The sequence below is a fragment of the Acanthochromis polyacanthus genome, chromosome 9 (genome assembly GCF_021347895.1).
Source record: "Acanthochromis polyacanthus isolate Apoly-LR-REF ecotype Palm Island chromosome 9, KAUST_Apoly_ChrSc, whole genome shotgun sequence".
In the NCBI taxonomy this organism is placed as follows: Eukaryota; Metazoa; Chordata; class Actinopteri; family Pomacentridae; genus Acanthochromis; species Acanthochromis polyacanthus.
Genome location: NC_067121.1, coordinates 19,503,756 through 19,522,653, shown reverse-complemented (window position 1 = coordinate 19,522,653; position 18,898 = coordinate 19,503,756). Strand labels below are relative to the sequence as shown.

The following is an 18,898-nucleotide window of genomic DNA, read 5'->3' as shown; positions in this document are numbered from 1 at the left end:
ATTTCACAGACTAAGCTTTAATCCAATGAGCTTTCTTTCTTGGAACTAACCCAACATGTACGACTGGTTTCTGATGGTTTTTAACAGGTTAGTGTAGTCGATACTGATGACTCAGATAGCAGTTTGTCATCTAACCTGTCCAGGTCCTACTTACCACCATGCCAGTCTTGAGTAGCAAGTAGTGCACAGTCTGTGTGACATCAGCAGCATGCATCAGGTTGTGGTAGGGGTTTTTATGTTTGCTGTATCCAACTTCTAGGGCCTCGACAAATGACACCACTGCAGAGATCGGTATCTGACATCACAAAAAACAAGATGTCTGTGAGTCAAAAACACTGCAAACAGGGAGGAACTTCTCCATGCTATCCTGTGATTTAAATGACGGCCGCATACAATTTAAATGTGAGCAGCATTTGAAATTGATGTCATAAAATCACGGATGGTGAATCATTTAGCCTACTCCCGACTATGATTACATATTCATCTCAGCTTCATTGCCCATGTCATTTACTCTCAGATGCTGTCACATCAAGTGGAGTGTCCTCAGTTATACAAGGATGTGGAAAGTGATCTCCACTGTTATCAGAGGAGATGAAGTATGTCCAACCCTCCTCGTAATATGGTCATTGTTGAAAAATAACAACATAATCTTTGTCTAAAGAGACAGAAGAGAGTGTTTGCTTCCATCAAATCAGACATGGAGAAGGTTCTTTTTGTACTGAAAAGAGCATTTCTTTCCTCTTGTTTTAATGACATAAACAAAAGTATATCAGTGACCAGTGGCAAGTTATAACCTTGTGATTTTACCTTGAAACGGCTAATGAGGTCATATCTTGTAAGCAACTCGTAGAATATGAATTTGAGAGCATGATCCCCGCTGGCCTCGTTTAGAGCAAAGACGTCAAAGGACCACTTGTCAACATTCTGTGTGTGGGAGAAAAAAAAAAAAAAATCAAACAATGACACTGTCCTTCCCAAACAATATATTCATCCTCTTCTGAGCAGAGGTAAACAACAATAGTTTTGAAAGGATGCTGCTGAAAGTCAACTCACAGTGTATGGTCTTGGTTTTGTGTGAGTGTATCTATGTGTGCACCAAGTTATGTTTTCATATCTCTGTGTTTCTGTTTGAATGTGAGTGCACATGTTAATACCTTAAGCACAGATATGACAGAAGCGGGGTAGCTGAGTCCCACCATATTGGACGTACGTCGGTACATCCTGTTTGGATGAGATAAAAACATCAAATGAAGAGCACCGTTGAGTGTAAACACCAGAGGTTACCACAGCAGCCCCAAACCGCAGCCTGGAAGGTTCCCTACCACAACTCACTTTAAACCTTTAAATCAACACAGCTCACTGTGAAACTCTGTTAGAAAGGTTAAACTGAGAAAAGGTAGATGCTTCTGCAAGTCCATATTTTCTTTTACAACCAAAGGCTTTATCACAGATGTGGGATAGAATATAGTTTTACTTAATTATAAGCTGCACAAAAGCTGTGTAATTCCCCCTGACAGTCAGTTGAGTCATTAGATTCAGTTGAAAGGTTACAAATTAGTTTGGCTCAGCATCTCAAAATTTTGTGGAATACACAAAATATGCTATCATTTTGTCTCCATAAATGCAGTTACACAAGTTAATCAAGCTGGATGTTTTCATCAGTGAAGGTGGATACCTTTGTGAAATGCTCATACTCTTCCACATTTTCCATTCTTTCTTCATTGTGAAAACAGACTGCCCTCTCTTAAAAACGATTAGGAAAGATCCGAGTTGGCAGGTTTGAGGCTTACTGATTTAAACAATGCATGTTGCGCGTTACTGTATGATAAAATACAGCCTTGGAAAGGGAGCAGTTTCTCTCTGAATGATTGAGCTCGGCCAGGTGTGCAAAGGCCGGGATAATGTATAGTCGACTCGGGTGAGTGAGCCGCTGTGCAGAGGATGCACACATATAAAACAGATTGAAATTTCAAGATCATATCAATTTTCAAACCAAGCAGTACTGCTTTCAGTTTTGAATTATTTCCCTCCTTGCCACCTCTTGGTTTCATTTATTTTGGTGCAGATATATACAGAATCAAGAAGTATGCACCTTATTACCGATCAACAATAATCTAACCTACAAGTTATATATTGCAGCATAGATACAAAGGCGATATGAACTTGCTGTAATAATAAATGTGGCAGCTTGCTTGTCGCTCACCTTTCCTTAAGGATGTCCCTATCTGATCTCAAAGATTGGGATCAAGCATTTTTGTAACTGATTGCCGGATAATGCCTTGCACAAACTGAACTTAGCAAAATGGAAATCTGTACATCACTTGAACTGCAAGGCGGTTTCTCTACATATGATGCTGGGATGCAGGAACACTGTCTTAGTTGATCCTGGTTTATTGTAGACCAGTGAGCTCTGGCTGGAGGCCATGAAGTATCACAATGGTCTTCGTCATTGTAGTTTGTTTTCTTGTGAAACCCCTACCACGCTCTCTGCAACACATAGTCCGAGTGATCATTACCCCAGGTGTGCAATCAGGTACTGCAGAAAATTGACATGTGTTCTGACATGCATATAAAGAATACAGATTTTTGCCGGCCTTTGAGGAAACAGTACACCCTACCATTTCAACACTACATTTAAGGCAATGCCTACCAGAGCTTAACAACAAGGTTGGTGACCACCAGGTAACATTAAGAAAAAGCTTGGATGCCGAAATGCAACGTTTTTCTCAGTTCATTGCAAAACTATCCACTGAGCTCAATAACTTTAAAGCATCAAACATGTGTATTATCTTGAGAAATGGTATTAGATTGGGATTTTGTGTTGACAGATACGATACACTGAATGACTGGGATCAGCAAAAATTTGATCGGGTCATTCCATCTTTACTACATCTAATCTTGTTCACCCCTTTTTGTTTTGCCACTCTTATAATATTCATACAGAAATTGTGTAGAGGTGTCTAAAGACTTACAATTTATAATGCTTGTGATATCGATGCCATAATGCGCGATAAGAGCCTTGTTGTTGATATACAAAAACTGCTTTATAAAATTTAAATTTAAATTAAAGTACAACCTAGTAAAAAAAAAAAGCCGACATAATGTGTCATGTGTTTCATAGACTTAAAGCAAGCAAGGTTCAACTACTTCATTGACATTTTTTCCCAATCCAACTGGAATACTTACAGCTTCCTGCAATCAGAAAATTTAAATTTAACATTTTAAAGCACTTTTTGTGTGAAAAAGTCGATGTTGTAAAGTATACCTGCAGAAATAAGCACTGAAATTTGAAAATCCACTACCTCTGTTCATTTGTTATGCAGGGCCAAACTAAAGATGTTGACAGAATTGCTATTATTTGCTTTGGGCAACACTGGTTGGAGTTTACAAATGATAGATTGCCAACCTCAGAGGGCAAAAGATTAGGTGACAGTCCAAATAAATTATGTAGGATCAATGATTGCACGGTTGTCTGTGATTGTGGAGGTGTTTTTGTGCATCATTCTCAGTTTTACCTCTCAACAAATATGCCAGCCTGAACAGCGTGGACGATGCTTCGGAAGCGAGGTTTTTCTTCATTACGTCGCAGCATCAAGCCCATCTGTCTGGTAAAGGTGGAGGCCAGCCAGTCCCGCACCTCCGAAGGCACCGACTCTGACTGGATGTCGCTGAGCTCATCCTCTGTGTCGACCAAACGCCTAGAGGAAGGGGCATAGTAAGCACAAGACAGAAACAAATAGAAAATAACTCAGAGGATGATGGAGAAACTAAAGGCTTACAAAAATATTTATCATTTATTGCAGTTCTACTTTCACAGGGGATAAAACTCCAATCCAAGTGCTGTCCATCAAATAATTTCACCTCTTATGTAACATCAAAACATCCTTGGCCTCTTGAAAAACCATGATGCAGAATTCAAATCCAATTGTGTCATATAATTCTCCACAGCCACCCTGTTGTGTTGACATGTGTCAAGGGATCAAGAGCAAAGCCTGCAAGCTCTCTGAACTGAATACATGTTCTTATGGCAAAGAGAAAGCATTCACATTACACCGATAATCATGGTGCTACATGGATTCTGCACTGGATAGTTCATCATCCTCCATCCTGGAGTGGTTGTGCCATCGCTGACCCTAATCTGGCTGGATCTAGATGATGAGAGGTTTACATAATTCTATAAGCCTGGTCATATCTTGGATTCTGGACATTCCCTCAACTATTGACATATACTGACCTAGTGTATTTGCTAACCTTAGCCACATGTTATTTAACAAGACAGCAATATTTCCATGACCTTAGCCTTGGGGTGCTTTACTCTCTAAAAACTTAACCAGAAGGACAGCAGATCAATTTACACACTGACAAACAATATGCCTATGTTTGCTATCTAAACATTTAATGGTGTACATGCACATTGATAATTTTTCGCGTTATTGCACGATTTCAGTGTTCCATTTCGGTAAAAGTTTTCAAATGTTAAGTAAAAATATAAAGTACTTAAGAAATGCACTTAAGCCTTCAATATGTTTGTTGGCTATTTGTTATCATCATGTTTTCATTTAGGTAATATACTGTTCTTGGTCCTTTGTTGTTTTCATTATACTTAGTGCCACTGGGCTACATCATACATTCTTTTGGGATTACCTTTCATTATTATGCTGATGGCCTGCAACTCTACGCACCAATTACTGAAGACAGTGGCTCAGATATACTGAAGCCTAAGGCCTGTCTGGCTGCTGTGAAGAGCTGGCCGTCAGCAAATTTCTTCTTACTAAACTCAGACAAGACGGAGATCATTGTGATCGACTCGGAAAGACTAAATCATCTAAATAATAATGCTGTCTGGACCTTAGATGACGGCATCATTCAGTGCAAGGATGGTGTTAAAAACCTTGGCATGACCTTTGATCAGTCTCTTAAGATTTGTCTCCCACATACAAGAGGTGACAAAAATAGCTTTCTTCCACCTTAGGAGGGTTGCAGAGATTCGCTCTTTTTTTTTTATACGAAAGCTGAGGTTCTTATTAATTTGTTTATGATTTCAAGATTGGATTATTGCAATGCTCTCCTGTCTGGCTTGCCTAAGAGGAGCTTTCATAGTTTACAGATGAATGCGGCAACCCGCATTCTGACTGGAACAAAGAAACGTGACCACATCTCACCAGTGTTCTCACTCCACTGTCTCCCAGTTCATGATAGAGCTGGTTTTAAGATACTGCTATTAACATATAAAGCTGTAAATGGCACTGGACCATCTAATTTAATCAAGCTTGTAGTCCCATATGAACCAGCAAGGTCCTTGCGCTCCCAGGGGACGGGTCTGCTGACTGTCCCTAGAGTTAAAAAGAAGACAGTCGGTGCGTAGGCTTTTTATTTCCGTGCACCGTCTTTATAGAACGCGCTTCTGTCTGACATTAGGCAAGCTTGCTCAGTAGAGGTGTTCAAAGCAAAGCTAAAGACCCACTTGTTCTCTGCTGCATATGAATCATAACTTGTGAGGTAGTCTATCTTCTTAGATATTGTCTTGTTGTTGTTATTATTGTATCTTCTCAGCCATTGTTTTTATCAGTTATCATTTTATTGTAATTTATCTGCTGCTTGCCCTGTAAAGCACTTTGACTTGAAAGCAAAATATAAATAAAATTATTATTATTACTATAGTGAATTTGTGAGCAAACAGCTGTTTATTCATACATGAAACAGAAACATTCATTTGGTGTTGTACTTGTGCCACCTGATGAACAGGAGTCCAATATTTATGCAGTTTTAGGTCCGTTTTTGGTCTTAAGCATGCATTATGCAAAATGGTGTGAGTAAGTTTCATTATATTATTTGATCATTATTATCAAGTATGAACATGTAAGCAACACTTAAATGCTGCACGTTTTTGAGGTGAAACCATTAAGTTCAACAACTTATTTATTAAACGTCTCGGTACAATAAGACGTATGCTCTAAAACATATTTCTCTCTGTGTGTTATAAATTAAAGTTTTATGTTCTGCATGAAAAAAATATTAATCTAAACTATAACAAGTAGAGAATCTGTTGAAAGCAGTAGGATAAAGCAGTCAAACAATATTTATACTTGTTCTAGTTCTCTCTGAACTGTTACTGCCTTTCTCTCTCTCTCTGACTCAATGTTCAGCCCACAGCATTAATACATTAGTCACATTTCAATGGAAAGAGCGAGTGAGTGAATGAATTGCAGAGACAATGCTGTTTTTTCAGGGTAGTGTAAATGTTGTTAAGTTGACATAAAAATGACAAATCATTTTGACAACTTTCAATGATGATATTTTGGATGGTCCCCCCCCTTTTTTTTGCTACGTCACTGAAAATGCCTGAACTTGGTAAGTTTAGATGTTTTAAATGCCAAAAGTGGCAATTACATTCCATTCATTAGACACAAAAGCAGTGGCTTTTACATCAGTTACTTCTACTCAAATTTTAGCATAGTGCACTTGGTTGCAATGCAACACAGCTAACCCTAACTTTAATGCGCCATGTTGCCTTTTTTGTGTTTGTTGTAAAGCATGATCGAGTGCTTGAAAAGCTCTGCCAATACAACTTGCCTGTTTATAGAATTCTGATGCAAAAAATGGAATTGTATTGAACATGTTTATTTTATTTCATACTTTGCATTAATCCTGAAAAATTTATACCGGTCGAGCTCTAGAGTAAAGAGTACAATATTTCCTTTTGCAACGCAGAGGGAGGTAAAGTATTACAGTATCTGAGTACACGTATTAAAGGCTAAGGTTACGGTCTCTTACATGGGTGACAATCTGGAACCAGGCATAGAAACTGAAGGACTGAAGTCAATTGCCACACTAATTACAGTCATCGGTTCTGCAAAGTCTGGCTATTGTCAGTGCTGCGCTATTGTTCTCAACAAATGAACCATGTCAAAACTTGTTCCACTGTAAAAACCTAGTGTTTTCTTACCTTGTCTCCTCAATATAAACAGATTCCAGCACAGACGCTGCATACTCCAGGTTTTTCTTGAGGTCAGCGAGGGAAGCCTCTCCTCTCTCCAGTTGCTTCACCAGACATCGTAATCTAAAACAGAGATCCAACAGTCATTTAACAAATGGGATTACACCGCTGCCATCTTGACATGACAAATTAATTGCAGCTGATATTGGATTAATCTTGTCTGGGTGCCTGCTGCAATAGGAGACCTTGTTGTTTTTTTATTCTCTTGTGAACATAAACCTGTCCCCTCAGTCTGAATCGCAAAGTGGGGCAGCAAAAGACAGCACATACAATGCAATCTGACCTGTAAGCTGAATTTAATTGTGCTCTGAGATATAAAGGCTTTCCCACCCCCAGAAAGTGACTGACCGGTAGCATAAGAGCAGAAAACCAAATAAAACATCAGAGCTATGTTCTCCTTTTAGCTCAGTTAAGCTCTGACTTAGTCTCCCCCTATGAAAATAACATTTCTTTCATAAAAGACTGGCATGAGTATAAAGGTACAAAGTGGGCTTTCATCTTAGGACACATATAGACCTGTCAAACCCAGGTAAATTAATAGTATTATAGTGGCTGCATTCCATCTATGTATTTGTGTGAGCTGCACAGTGCTGGTGCTTTACATGTTGGATCACTACTTGGACACTTAATTGGAACTGAGCAATTGTTAATGCTGTTAGTTCCACCTGTGCTTTTTAGTACTGCGACAAGTCAAAACACCTCCTGCTTGAAAAGTCAATTAATTCTAAAAATTCCACATTCTTGATGTGTGCAGACTCAGCTTTGACTCATTTGAATGTGTGGCCATATAAAACAAGCACAGCTTTAATACTGCAGTTCCAGGTGCTTCTACTGTGTGGCTTTTGACATCATCTATAACTCCATTTTATTAAACTGTCTGCAAAACTCGGTCAGTGTCACTTGTATCATTTTCTGTTTCAGATCCTGTTTTAATTTTGCCCCTCCAACAATAACTCCTGAAGACAGTGAAATACTTTTTAAAGTTATTACAGCTTTAACTGTGGTACAAAACTGTTAAAAAAAAAAGGAGTAGTGTCGTTGCATGAAAAAGTTTAAAGATATTAAAAAAGTTTTACTGATAAAGTGTTTTGCTAACAGCCTACTGATGTTACAGTACAGTATAATGAGGTACTTTTGCAAAATACATAATTAATCTTGCAATGTAGGTGTAACAGATAAAAAACTGATGGTCGATTTTTAACAAACTGAACATTTGAGAGACTTACTAACATGGTTGGCATCTAAAATATAATATTATCCAAAGTATCATATTACATTTTCCCTCTCTTATACATTTAACTACTAATGTACTTGTGCCAGTACATCAGTTTGTTTGTTTGTTGTATTGCTCCAAATATTCTCAAGCTCTGCCTGCCCACCAGAAATAGCATGAAAGAGAAAAGCGTCCTCCATTTTTGCACACTGCAACCTCTTGCAGCATACCACCTGCTGCTGTGCTGGAGGTCACATGCTCCGTTTCACAGTGAATGCCCAGAGAGGCTACGCTTGTTGCTGAATTATTAAGCAGAAAGGGGGGAGAGTAGGAGGTTTCAATGCACTCATTGATTAAATTCCCTGACAGCAGCCGCAATTTTTACCAAGCAAAGGTAAATGTTTCTTGGATGATATCTGAAAAATATATCATCACTACAGTTGAAAACCTTTTAAGCATTGAAAGAAGCTATTAAAAAATAGAGGGATGGCATGCAATTTGACTTGTGTGCTGTACAATGTCATCAGGTGGGAAATGTTGAAATGCTGTTTCTCCAACTTTGCAAAAGGGACACAGTCATGATTTCAATATTCATTCACAAATGTCTGGTGAGATGTTTAACAAATAGACGAGAGCCTGCAGCCAAGCTCTGAAGCTGAACTTCACCACGGCACTACTCTGACGCAACTGCTCATATTAGGATATTGAGAAAGTAATTAGTTTAGCATGTATTTGGTAATAAATCAAAGACTCTAAACCAAAATATACATAAACCAAAACACTGGACAAAGTAATTTGAACCAAATGATGGTGCTGGGTGAAAGCAAAACCAAACCTCAACTTTATGAATAAGCAACACCATGGGTGGTGCTGGATAGTAGATGCAGATTCATGACCAGTCCATCACATAGACCTTTGTTTATACTGAAGCAAGCACTGAGAAACAGCCCGCCTTTTCAATGATGACAGAGTAAAATCACAAAAACACAAAGGAAAGAAAGAAAGACAAAAACTTTTAATGAACCGTGTATAGATAATGGATGGATGGTTATGGATATAGAAATCATGTGAACTAAAATAAAAGCCGTTTTCAAGTTCAGGTTTAACTTGTAAAACTTAAAGTCAGAGCCAGTCAATAGAGATCTTAAAGCAGAGCTGAAAGGCACCGTGGTCATTTTCCAGTGGAGCTTTTGAGAAAAGAATACCAGTGAGTATGACCCCCTCATCTGTGTCATATGAAACACAATAATGAGTGCTATAGACATCACAGGTGATAAACTTCAGAGCCAGTGACAGACAGGGTCCAAAGGTTTACCAGTAGAAGATGTATGCCTGTAAATCACAATCACCGTAAAACAACAGTGACATAACAACTAACTTAGCAACCATTTTTCAGAAAGTACGAGGAAGACGATCTTATTTCTATGGAGATAGCTAATCTATCTGCAAAATGCAAATGTTAAATGAGATAGTGTGAACCAAAGTGATGGGAGGACACTGCCATCCCCAGAACCATGCTGCCAGTGCAGCCTAAAATAAAAGGGCAAAAGACAAATGATCTGATGATACAAGACGTTTGCATGAAAGAGATAAATGAGTTCATTTCACTATGACAACAGCTGCTTCACGTGCTGATATCTGTTTTAAGCTGCTGACAGCTATTTTAAGAGTCACAGGGAGTGGATGGATCAAGGCTGAGCTGCAACTGTAGAACCACTGCACATGTGATTTGGATGATACTAATGATGGTTATTAGGAGCAGCTGTGTGCCAGTGAGCCTCCCTGCTAATACACAACAGTACCTCCTTGAGTGAATCTCCTTGTCAGACTATAGTTCCCCATACAATGTTGAAATTACATCTGTTGGTCATTTGCTTGGACTCTACATCTTTCGTTGCAGCAGAGCACGCCTGCTGTGCCTTCTTGGAAAGCTCATTTTGAATGGCATTAGCACAGGTACTGAAAGATGTTCCGGCAAAGAAAAAGAAAAGCTTTGACACCGGCTCATAGCTTTTGGTTGTCTAACAATAGACAAAAGTACAATCAATTTTTTTGTTCAATGAAAAGACAATTTGCTAGATGTGGAGCATCAAGGAGGGCTTTGTGGGGAGAATGAATGCACTGCGATGAAAGAAGAAAGTATTAACAGAAAGGAAGATTTTTTCCTTTTTTTATTTTTTTGCATTGTTGGATTCAGGACAAAAGACAATCATTCAAAAACAAGCTTTTCGAGGCTCTACACTGTTAAAAAAGGAGGAAGAAGGACTTGAGCTGAGTACCAAGATGTACAATAAATTAATGTATCTGCCAACTAAAACAAAATTGGCTCGATTCACCTGCTGTCATTACCAAGGGAGGCAACACGCCGGGTTAATAGCACAGGTCAGGCCCAAAGTAACTCCTGGGCACGGAGCCAGCTGAAAAATTCAGTTTATGGCAGAGAAAAAGCTGCTAGGGCAGTGGAGCAACAGCCGTGTAATTTGCTGCAGCTGAGCACTTAGCAATGAGGCAGTGAACTAATTTCCACTTTTCTTTTTATTACTAACAACAGAATTGCTTAATCTGCTATCAAAAATAAGCTTTCATCAGCACCATAAGAAGAAAAGGAAATCTACCTTCTGTATGCCTACGAAATCGAATGACATGGATCAAAATATCCATCCATCCATCCTCTATACACCACTTTATCCTCATTAGGGTCGCGGGGGGTGCTGGAGCCTATCCCAGCTGACTTGGGCGAAGGCAGGGGACACCCAGGACAGGTTGCCAGTCTGTCACAGGGCCACATACACAGACGAACAATCACACTCGCATTCACACCTACGGACAATTTAGAGTACTCAATTAACCTCAGCATGTTTTTGGACTGTGGGAGGAAGCCGGAGTACCCGGAGAAAACCCACGCATGCTCAGGGAGAACATGTAAACTCCATGCAGAAAGATCCCAGGCCCACCCCGGGATTCGAACCAGGGATCTTCTTGCTGCAAGGCGAAAGTGCTAATCACTACGCCACTGAGCAGCTCTGTATCAAAATAGTTTTAAAAAAATAACACTCAACAATAAAAAAAACAGACTGATGCAATCAGGACATTCTGTATATGTGTAGATGATGTGTTTCAGTCGGTACATGATTATTATTGTCACAAAACAAGAATAGTGATAAGATAGCAATTTGCATTCAAGTTATTTCACTTTGTCCACACGACAGTCCAAAATCCAAATATTCTCAACTGACGGAGATAAAGAAAAGCAGTACATCTTCACATTTCACAAAATGTAAGCATTAGATTTCTGGGGGCATTTTTGCACAGGAAATGACTTTAATCCTTAATCAAATAACATAATTAATGACGAGTCCCAGTTGACCAATCACACATTTGTTTTAAATCGAGATGCTTTTAACTTTTAAGCAGACACACCATGTAGCAGCGACACTGTACAGCAGCAAAGAGCAGACAGAAAAATAAACAAATACCAGCCGTGGTGAGCAGATATTAACATAAGTGTATATAGAGACGACTGTCGTGAAAGAAATTTTGTTCAAACTGCTATCCTGAGAATATTGCTTATACATATACAAGAGAAACAGTTGGCAGTAGTGGTAGATACGGTGAATGTATTGGATTGTGTTGACACTATGCGGCTTACAACGTTCAGTATGTACACTGGCATGTGAGAAAATAATCTCACGGCTTGCTGGCTTTTTCAGCATATTTGAACAAGCCAACACTTCATCCTCCTTTAAATGGGTAAAGGTTGAACACATGACATGGAAAACTAACATCTAAGTCATTTTCATAATTGAAATAAATGAAAAGACATCAGCCACAAGGTCCCACTTATCACACTTCTAAATCCTTAAAATTAGAATGAGGGCTTTGAGATTAGGTGGCGATGATTAGAACTTCCTGAGGGAGTGGCAGGTGGAAGCTGTCTTATTTAAACCCCTGACGTCTCCGTTCTGCTGTTCTCATTGCCGCTGAAGTGTTTGGTGTCACCATGCCAAGACCTAAGAAGCTCTCTAAGGCCTTTAGGGAAAATAGCTTATGAGTGCCTATGAAAAAAGATCTCCAAAATTATTTGAAATAAATCAATCCACTGCAAACAAACAAACAAAAATCTCTACAAGTGATTAACTTTCAAACAACTGCCAGGATTGGATGCCCATAAAGCAGAATGACTTTTTTTTTTTTTTTTTTGCAAAAATAAGTGTCTGAGAAACTCAAAATTTCATGCTGCTGCTGTCAAAACACTGTGTCTTCAATGAGAGGGTGATTTCACAAGTTTGACCTGAATGGAAGCAGTGAAACAGCAAAGCCTGCTGCCCACACCTGCTGGTCTTCTTACAGACTTAAATACACATGTCCTCGGTTAAATATAAAAACGCTCTGTTTGATAGCATGGATATAACGGATATCATAGTAGTAGTAAAATAGTAAGTAAGAAGTGTGTATGTAGAGTCTAAAGATAGTGTCATACACTCTGTGCAGACTGTAAATTATAAATAGACATGCTGTGACCAGCATAGAAGCAGCTTAAACGTTTGTCGTTACCCTCTGTTGAACAACATGATGTCATCTGCAGACTTGTGACAGAAAGCTTATTGGGGATGCAGAGCACACGGCTCACAGCCTTGGTCAGATCCACAGCCAGTGTTCAGGATGTTTGATGTGTGTTTTTCAGACTTCTGCGATGTCTCCTGTTTGACAGCTCAATATTTCACAGGCGGCCGCAGCCAGGCAGGGTCAGCGGGTAACGCCTGAGCTGTAGAAGTTAAAAACCCGCAAAGTAAATCCTGCCATTTGTACTTGAGTCCTGATGTGAAAAATGAAGGGGCAGCGGCTTGCTGAAAGCATCATTACAGACCTTTGACTTTGTACGTGAACTGTAAGCGGTCTAATAGTGAGCTTGTGCAGGTTAAGAGGTGAATTAGCACAATGTTCTTTATGGTGTTCTGTACTGGAGAGGTCAGGTAGGACAAGTGGATTTACATGAGCGTGAGGACCAAAAAGCAAATGGAGTATGATTAGAAAAGCAATACTTTGCTTTAACAGAATATATGGCAGAATGTACACATTTGTTTGTTTGTGCTCCAAAGATCTAGCCTAGCCGCGCTAGACAACCCACGGCAACGAATTTAATTCTCTGCCAGAGTGGGTCTAGTTACCCTCCATAAGGCTCGAGGCTGGATGCTCCTAAAACTGGCCGGACCAATCACCATGAAGTGTAGAGTCAGAAGGCGGGCGTAACGAAGTGACGACAGAGGCGTGACGATTCTGACAGAAACAACCAGCGCACAATAAACAGTTATCTTTCGACTCGGCTTTGGCCACAGCCCTTAAAGATTTGAAGCTAAAATTCAACTTGAAAGATAAACAAAGGACAGCACTTAAGTGTTTCATTGAGAAGAAAGACGTATTTGGACTTATGCCGACGGGATTTGGCAAATCCTTAATATACCAGTTGGCTCCGCGGCTCCGCTGGTTGGGAAGCTAATGGGACTTAGCCACACAATCCGCTGGTGCTCTCGGAACCACGTCAGCCTATTCATTGCGTTGATTGGTTGTATACCTACCCAATTGCTGCAGAGGGATTTGATAGACAACCTTTTAGCCCGCCTCCCTCCCTGTCGAGCTTCCCTAGACCCTTGTGCCGTCAGAAACATGGGATCTAGCATGGCTAGGCTACCAAAGATCAACATTAAGCCTCGTTTTTTCACCTCCCTTCAGGACAAGGGATGTAAATAATTAACAATTATCTGGAACCCCCTAATCATCCCCTCAACAAAATCTAAGATATTATCTCATTGATGCTTTCTTTCTCCACTAAGCTGTCACATTTGAGTAGCCGCTGGGTGAGGCAGGCCCGTGACAGAGCAAAGCAAAGACATGAGCCTCCAGCTGTCTGCCTCTATATCTAAAGATGAGAGATTTATTTGTTTTCCTCATAGGGGTGAGCAGAGAGCACAAAGAGGAGATTAGCGTTAGGATTCAGGTTGAGAGCGTTTTCCTCTGCTATTCTTATGGCCTCCAGTTCTTTGGCCTCAGCTGACCTGCTCAGAGAGAAAAATGGAAAAGAAATGAAAAGACTGGAGCGTCCTGGTGTCAAACTGGAGCTGCCATTGGTGTGTGTCCACGACGTCAACCTCTCAAGAGCCGTTTCAACAGCCTGAAGTGAACATGAATAAAAGGGTGATTAAGCCTGTGTAAAGGAAATTCTGAGATTTCCTCATCAGGTATATGAGTCAGAAAATAATTAGAATACCAAACAAAATACCAAAAGACTAAACTGTGTAGGACTGAATTGTGGATTCTCATCATTTTTGTGTTCAGGATTTCTTGGAAGGGCAGGAATCATGGCTGAATGATTTACTGGGGAGGCTTACCGTAATGTTATGAAATTATTATCATCAATGGCAACAGTAATTTTATCAAATTTCATATAAGGTGCCACCCCTTGATGTGATTTTATACGTTAGCCAAACATCATTTTAATGTAATGCTAGCTATTGTTAATGCTTGTAATGCCATATTGAACTCGGGTAAGGGAACGATGCCAATGTATATGAGTATATGAGGTGCATGAGGAAAGACAATGACAATCCATGGGTCGTCTTTTACATGCATTTTAATAAATGGTGTATTTTCTAAACATAATCTGTCTTTAAAAATCATCAGCAGATTTTGGGGTTCGGATTGTTAACAGGGTACTGTAAAAAATAAAATAAAATCTAAAAAGTGACAGCACCAAAGAAGTGTTGGCAAAATAATGAATCTGAATCTGAATCCTCTTGCGAATCTGGCTGTGTTGGCTTTACCATGTATGGCAGTACAAGTCCAAAAAGATTCTAAGGATTTACATTTGGCTGTATGGTTACAATAGTATCCTGCCATGTGATAAACTCAGAACACCCATTTCTTTACTGTTTTCCACAGACTTCAAAGAGCAGAACATCCAACATTGTACAATTGCATTGTCACTCACGCAAGAAAAAAAAAACACTCCCTGCAGACCCGCTGGGAAAAAAAATGTAAAAATGAAATGAATCCCATTCCGTCCTAACACATCATAAAAACAGGTCCATTTCTGCTTTGACAATAGTCAGAGCCTATTTTCCACACAGCAGAACACCGAGGGGGGATAAATGGGACTGGTTGAGCAGAGGGGAATGAGAGCACTGGCAGGATGCAAAGATTGGTCACTGCCTGTATTCCAATGACATTCTAACCTACAGTAGACGGTGTGTAATCAATGGTCTGGGGTCGATGTAATCACCAAGGGAGATTAGCGTGCTTTCAGGGAACACAGACAGGTTTTGGGCTGATAAGCGGAACAAGGCCTGCAAAAACATGATGACTCAGTTAAGCTGTGGAACCACATATATTCTGCAGCCTCTGCTGTGATTTGTAACTGCAGCAGAGAAGAGATTCATCAATACAATCCGAGAGTCCTGGGACACCTACAGTTTAATAAGACAGATGGAGCAAAGCACGAAACGGAGGCATGGTTTAATATGGAATACGTGTCTGATCAAACAATGGAAAAAAAATACTGTTTTGCCCAGAACACTTTTTTTTATTGATTACTGTGAATGTGACAGTTTTTTAGCTGTTCTTTTTATCACTCTGCCAAGAAACGCAGCAGAGTTAAGTGACAATCGACATAAGTGAATCCTTCCTTCAATCTGCGCACAACATTACTCAAAAACGGCCTAACGGACTTGGAAGAAATTTTCAGGGAAGGTCAGAAATGACAAGGTTCACCTCATTAGATTTTGGCAGTGACGTGGCTTATAGTCGGGATCCACGGATTTGTTAAGGATTTCTCATTGAGCTCGCGGCACGGCGTCACTGTAACCATGACAACAAGTGAACGCTACCTCAGGTGCCTGGTGATGAGCACATGATTGCGATACTAATATAAATCCACTGCTGCTGACATACTGGAAATGATACAAGGAACAATTGACTAAAATGTAGGAGTGTTTCCGAATCCCATCAATTCCCGCCACCCACACATATTTAGGTCAGTCGATTTGGTATCCATACATAACGCATACATGCATAACACATGCCTATGTTCAGCGCAAGGTCAGGGAATGAACAGTCCTGGCGGAGTACTGTGCTCTCTGAGTGCTCTTGATGTTCTGCAACAAACTAATCTCTTAATGATGAAAAAGAGAGTATTATGATACATTATACTATTTGTGAGAGATGCAGTTTTATAAAACATAAAAAGTAGTGTAAATGCAGATAGTTTTAACATTGCTTTTGCTGGATAGTGGCTGATTTTTATTTTGTTTTGTTAACCACGCCCGACGGGTACGTCGGTAGGGTTATTGCATTCGGTGCGGTATCTGGTTGGGTAAGTATGTATGTATGTATGTATGTATGTTTGTGGCTATGTCCGGTCCGATATCTCTGCAACCGCTTAAGTCAGGATAATCAAACTTGGCAGTGAAGATCAGTCTAAGGTCCCCTGCTCAGTTGTGGAGTTACAGGTCAGCAGATCAAGTAGGGAGAGAGATACGTACGATGATCTAAATTGATACATATTGCATCAGTTGTATAGGGAGGACAGGGTTTTCGCCAGCAGAGGGCGTGGTTCTGGCCTCTACTGAGGGCTCATCTAGTTTTGTTTTGCACACAGACTATTGCCACGATTGGTATTGATAAAACAGACTGTATAAGACATGGACATGGCAACCTGGTGTCACCCACTAGTTGTGGCCCACCTCTTTGAGGTCTTGAGTCTGGCATTTTTACCAATGCCATTTAGTTTTTTGAAGCCAAATGTGACATTTGAGTGGGTAAATCTGGCTAAGAACTTGAGGACACGATGCATGTCCATACAGTAGCGACATATCAAACAAAAGGTAGCTACACCATGAAGCATCCTCTGATTTATCATCTGTTCTACTCTAAGTGGGACCATAATTTGCTAAAATAGCATCCTGTTGCCTGAATGTTAAAAAGAATGCAGGTTTATGCTGTACTGAACTAACTGAAAGATGTTCTGAAAAATGTGTAATTTGAAAGGGGGAAAAAAAGCATGCAAAACAGCATATTAGTTTAAAAAGCAAGCTATATAATTACTTTTAGAGCATGGTAATGTGCTCTTTCTGTGTTTTCAAGAGGAAATAGTAATAAGAAAAATTGGGGAACAGCAAATAAAAAATTAATTAAAATGTTGCACACATGAGCAAATATTTTCTGAGGATTTAGTAAATTGTCCAGGACCGACAGTAAACGCCAGTGAGCCCTATTAAAATGTCCTTAAACGCCTTCCCCTATTGCGTGTTGCTATGGAACGTGAGCTAAATGCTGTAGTTGTATGTAAATACAGCTGTTAATGTGACACCCACACTCAGCGTTGGTGGCCATCCAGTCTTGAGTGGGAAGAGCTACGACAGGCTCAGGCTGAATGCTTCATTTGCTGTTGCTGGCTCTAAATAAACCTACAAACACTGTTGCGAGCATATTCTCTGAGTAATATTGGTAACTCCTTCAAAAAGTTCCAATATCGGTTCTAAACAAAGCCTCTCCTGTGGGAGGCTGCAAATGACAGATGTGACAAGAATGGCGTGGGACACAAGAAACCTTAAAAAAGATCAGTGGCTGGCTGAATGCAGCCCACTCGTGTCAAAGTCTGCCAATCAAATCCACACGGTGATGTAAAAAAAATCCTCAATAACGCTATGAACACAAGAAACTAAGAGAAAAAGAATCTGTTGGATCGCAACCATTTCTTCATACTGTAGAAGGTGAAGTCACTTCATTCAAAAGCAACACAAAGACACATGCAGACACACGTGTCCAAAACTTTACTGTGGATGCAAAACAAGACTACACATATTCAATGATTAGACTGTAATAATTTCATGTTCTGCATCCATCTGTCATCCAAGGCACCAAACAGAAACTGATGATTGTTTTGAAGACCCTCTTGTCTTTTTCTCTGCAGTCACTGAATATGAACAAAATTAGCAATGCTGTGAGACACGATACGCCCGCAACACAATGACACAAGTTGCTTTAGCCCATAACTGGTTCTATTTTATTGTTATAATTGAGTAATTCTGACACTATCACAGAGTTTGAAATTATATGTTTTAGGTTTTATTTTACTGTCGCAAATGTACAGTATGAGTTGTACTAAAAGTGCATATGGCAAAGAAAGATGTGCTATTAGCATTGTTTTGGGTGCTATATTGACACATACCGGTCAGTTTATTGAACGAAGACACAAATAACCAGTGCAATAATATAGATTGATAATAATCCAAGCTATTTCCACAACACTAAACTGTGTAACATATACTAGGGCTGGGGAAAATATTTATTTTTTTATGACAGACATAATTCTTTATATATATATATATATATATATATATATTAGATCTGATGGGTATTACCACATGTGATAGCACCTAAAGGACAGAACTAAAGGACTATCACTGACAGAAAAGTGTAAACCCTGGGGCAAATGAGTTGCAAAATATACGAGGTGTGGCTACTCAATAATGAGACCGAGTTTCTTAGTCGAACCACCAATGGGCAGGCTAAATAACCCCTGAAGGTTTCAGTCTGCTTGAATTAAATAAAACTGCATTACAGCATCAGTCTCATTGTTTAATAGTCACACCTCATATATATCCTAAATTGCTGCCTTGGTGATTTGCTAATTG

General features: G+C 39.6%; 1 protein-coding gene across 1 annotated transcript in view; it reads right to left on the bottom strand.

Annotated features, from left to right (window-relative positions):
* LOC110952687 (dual specificity calcium/calmodulin-dependent 3',5'-cyclic nucleotide phosphodiesterase 1A-like) overlaps positions 1–18,898 on the bottom strand; it is a 127,034-nt gene that overhangs the window by 27,023 nt on the left and 81,113 nt on the right. The window contains 5 exon segments of the mRNA XM_051953660.1: positions 155–295; positions 808–924; positions 1,155–1,221; positions 3,516–3,698; positions 6,947–7,060. Of these exon segments, the coding sequence (XP_051809620.1) occupies positions 155–295; positions 808–924; positions 1,155–1,221; positions 3,516–3,698; positions 6,947–7,060 (622 nt within the window).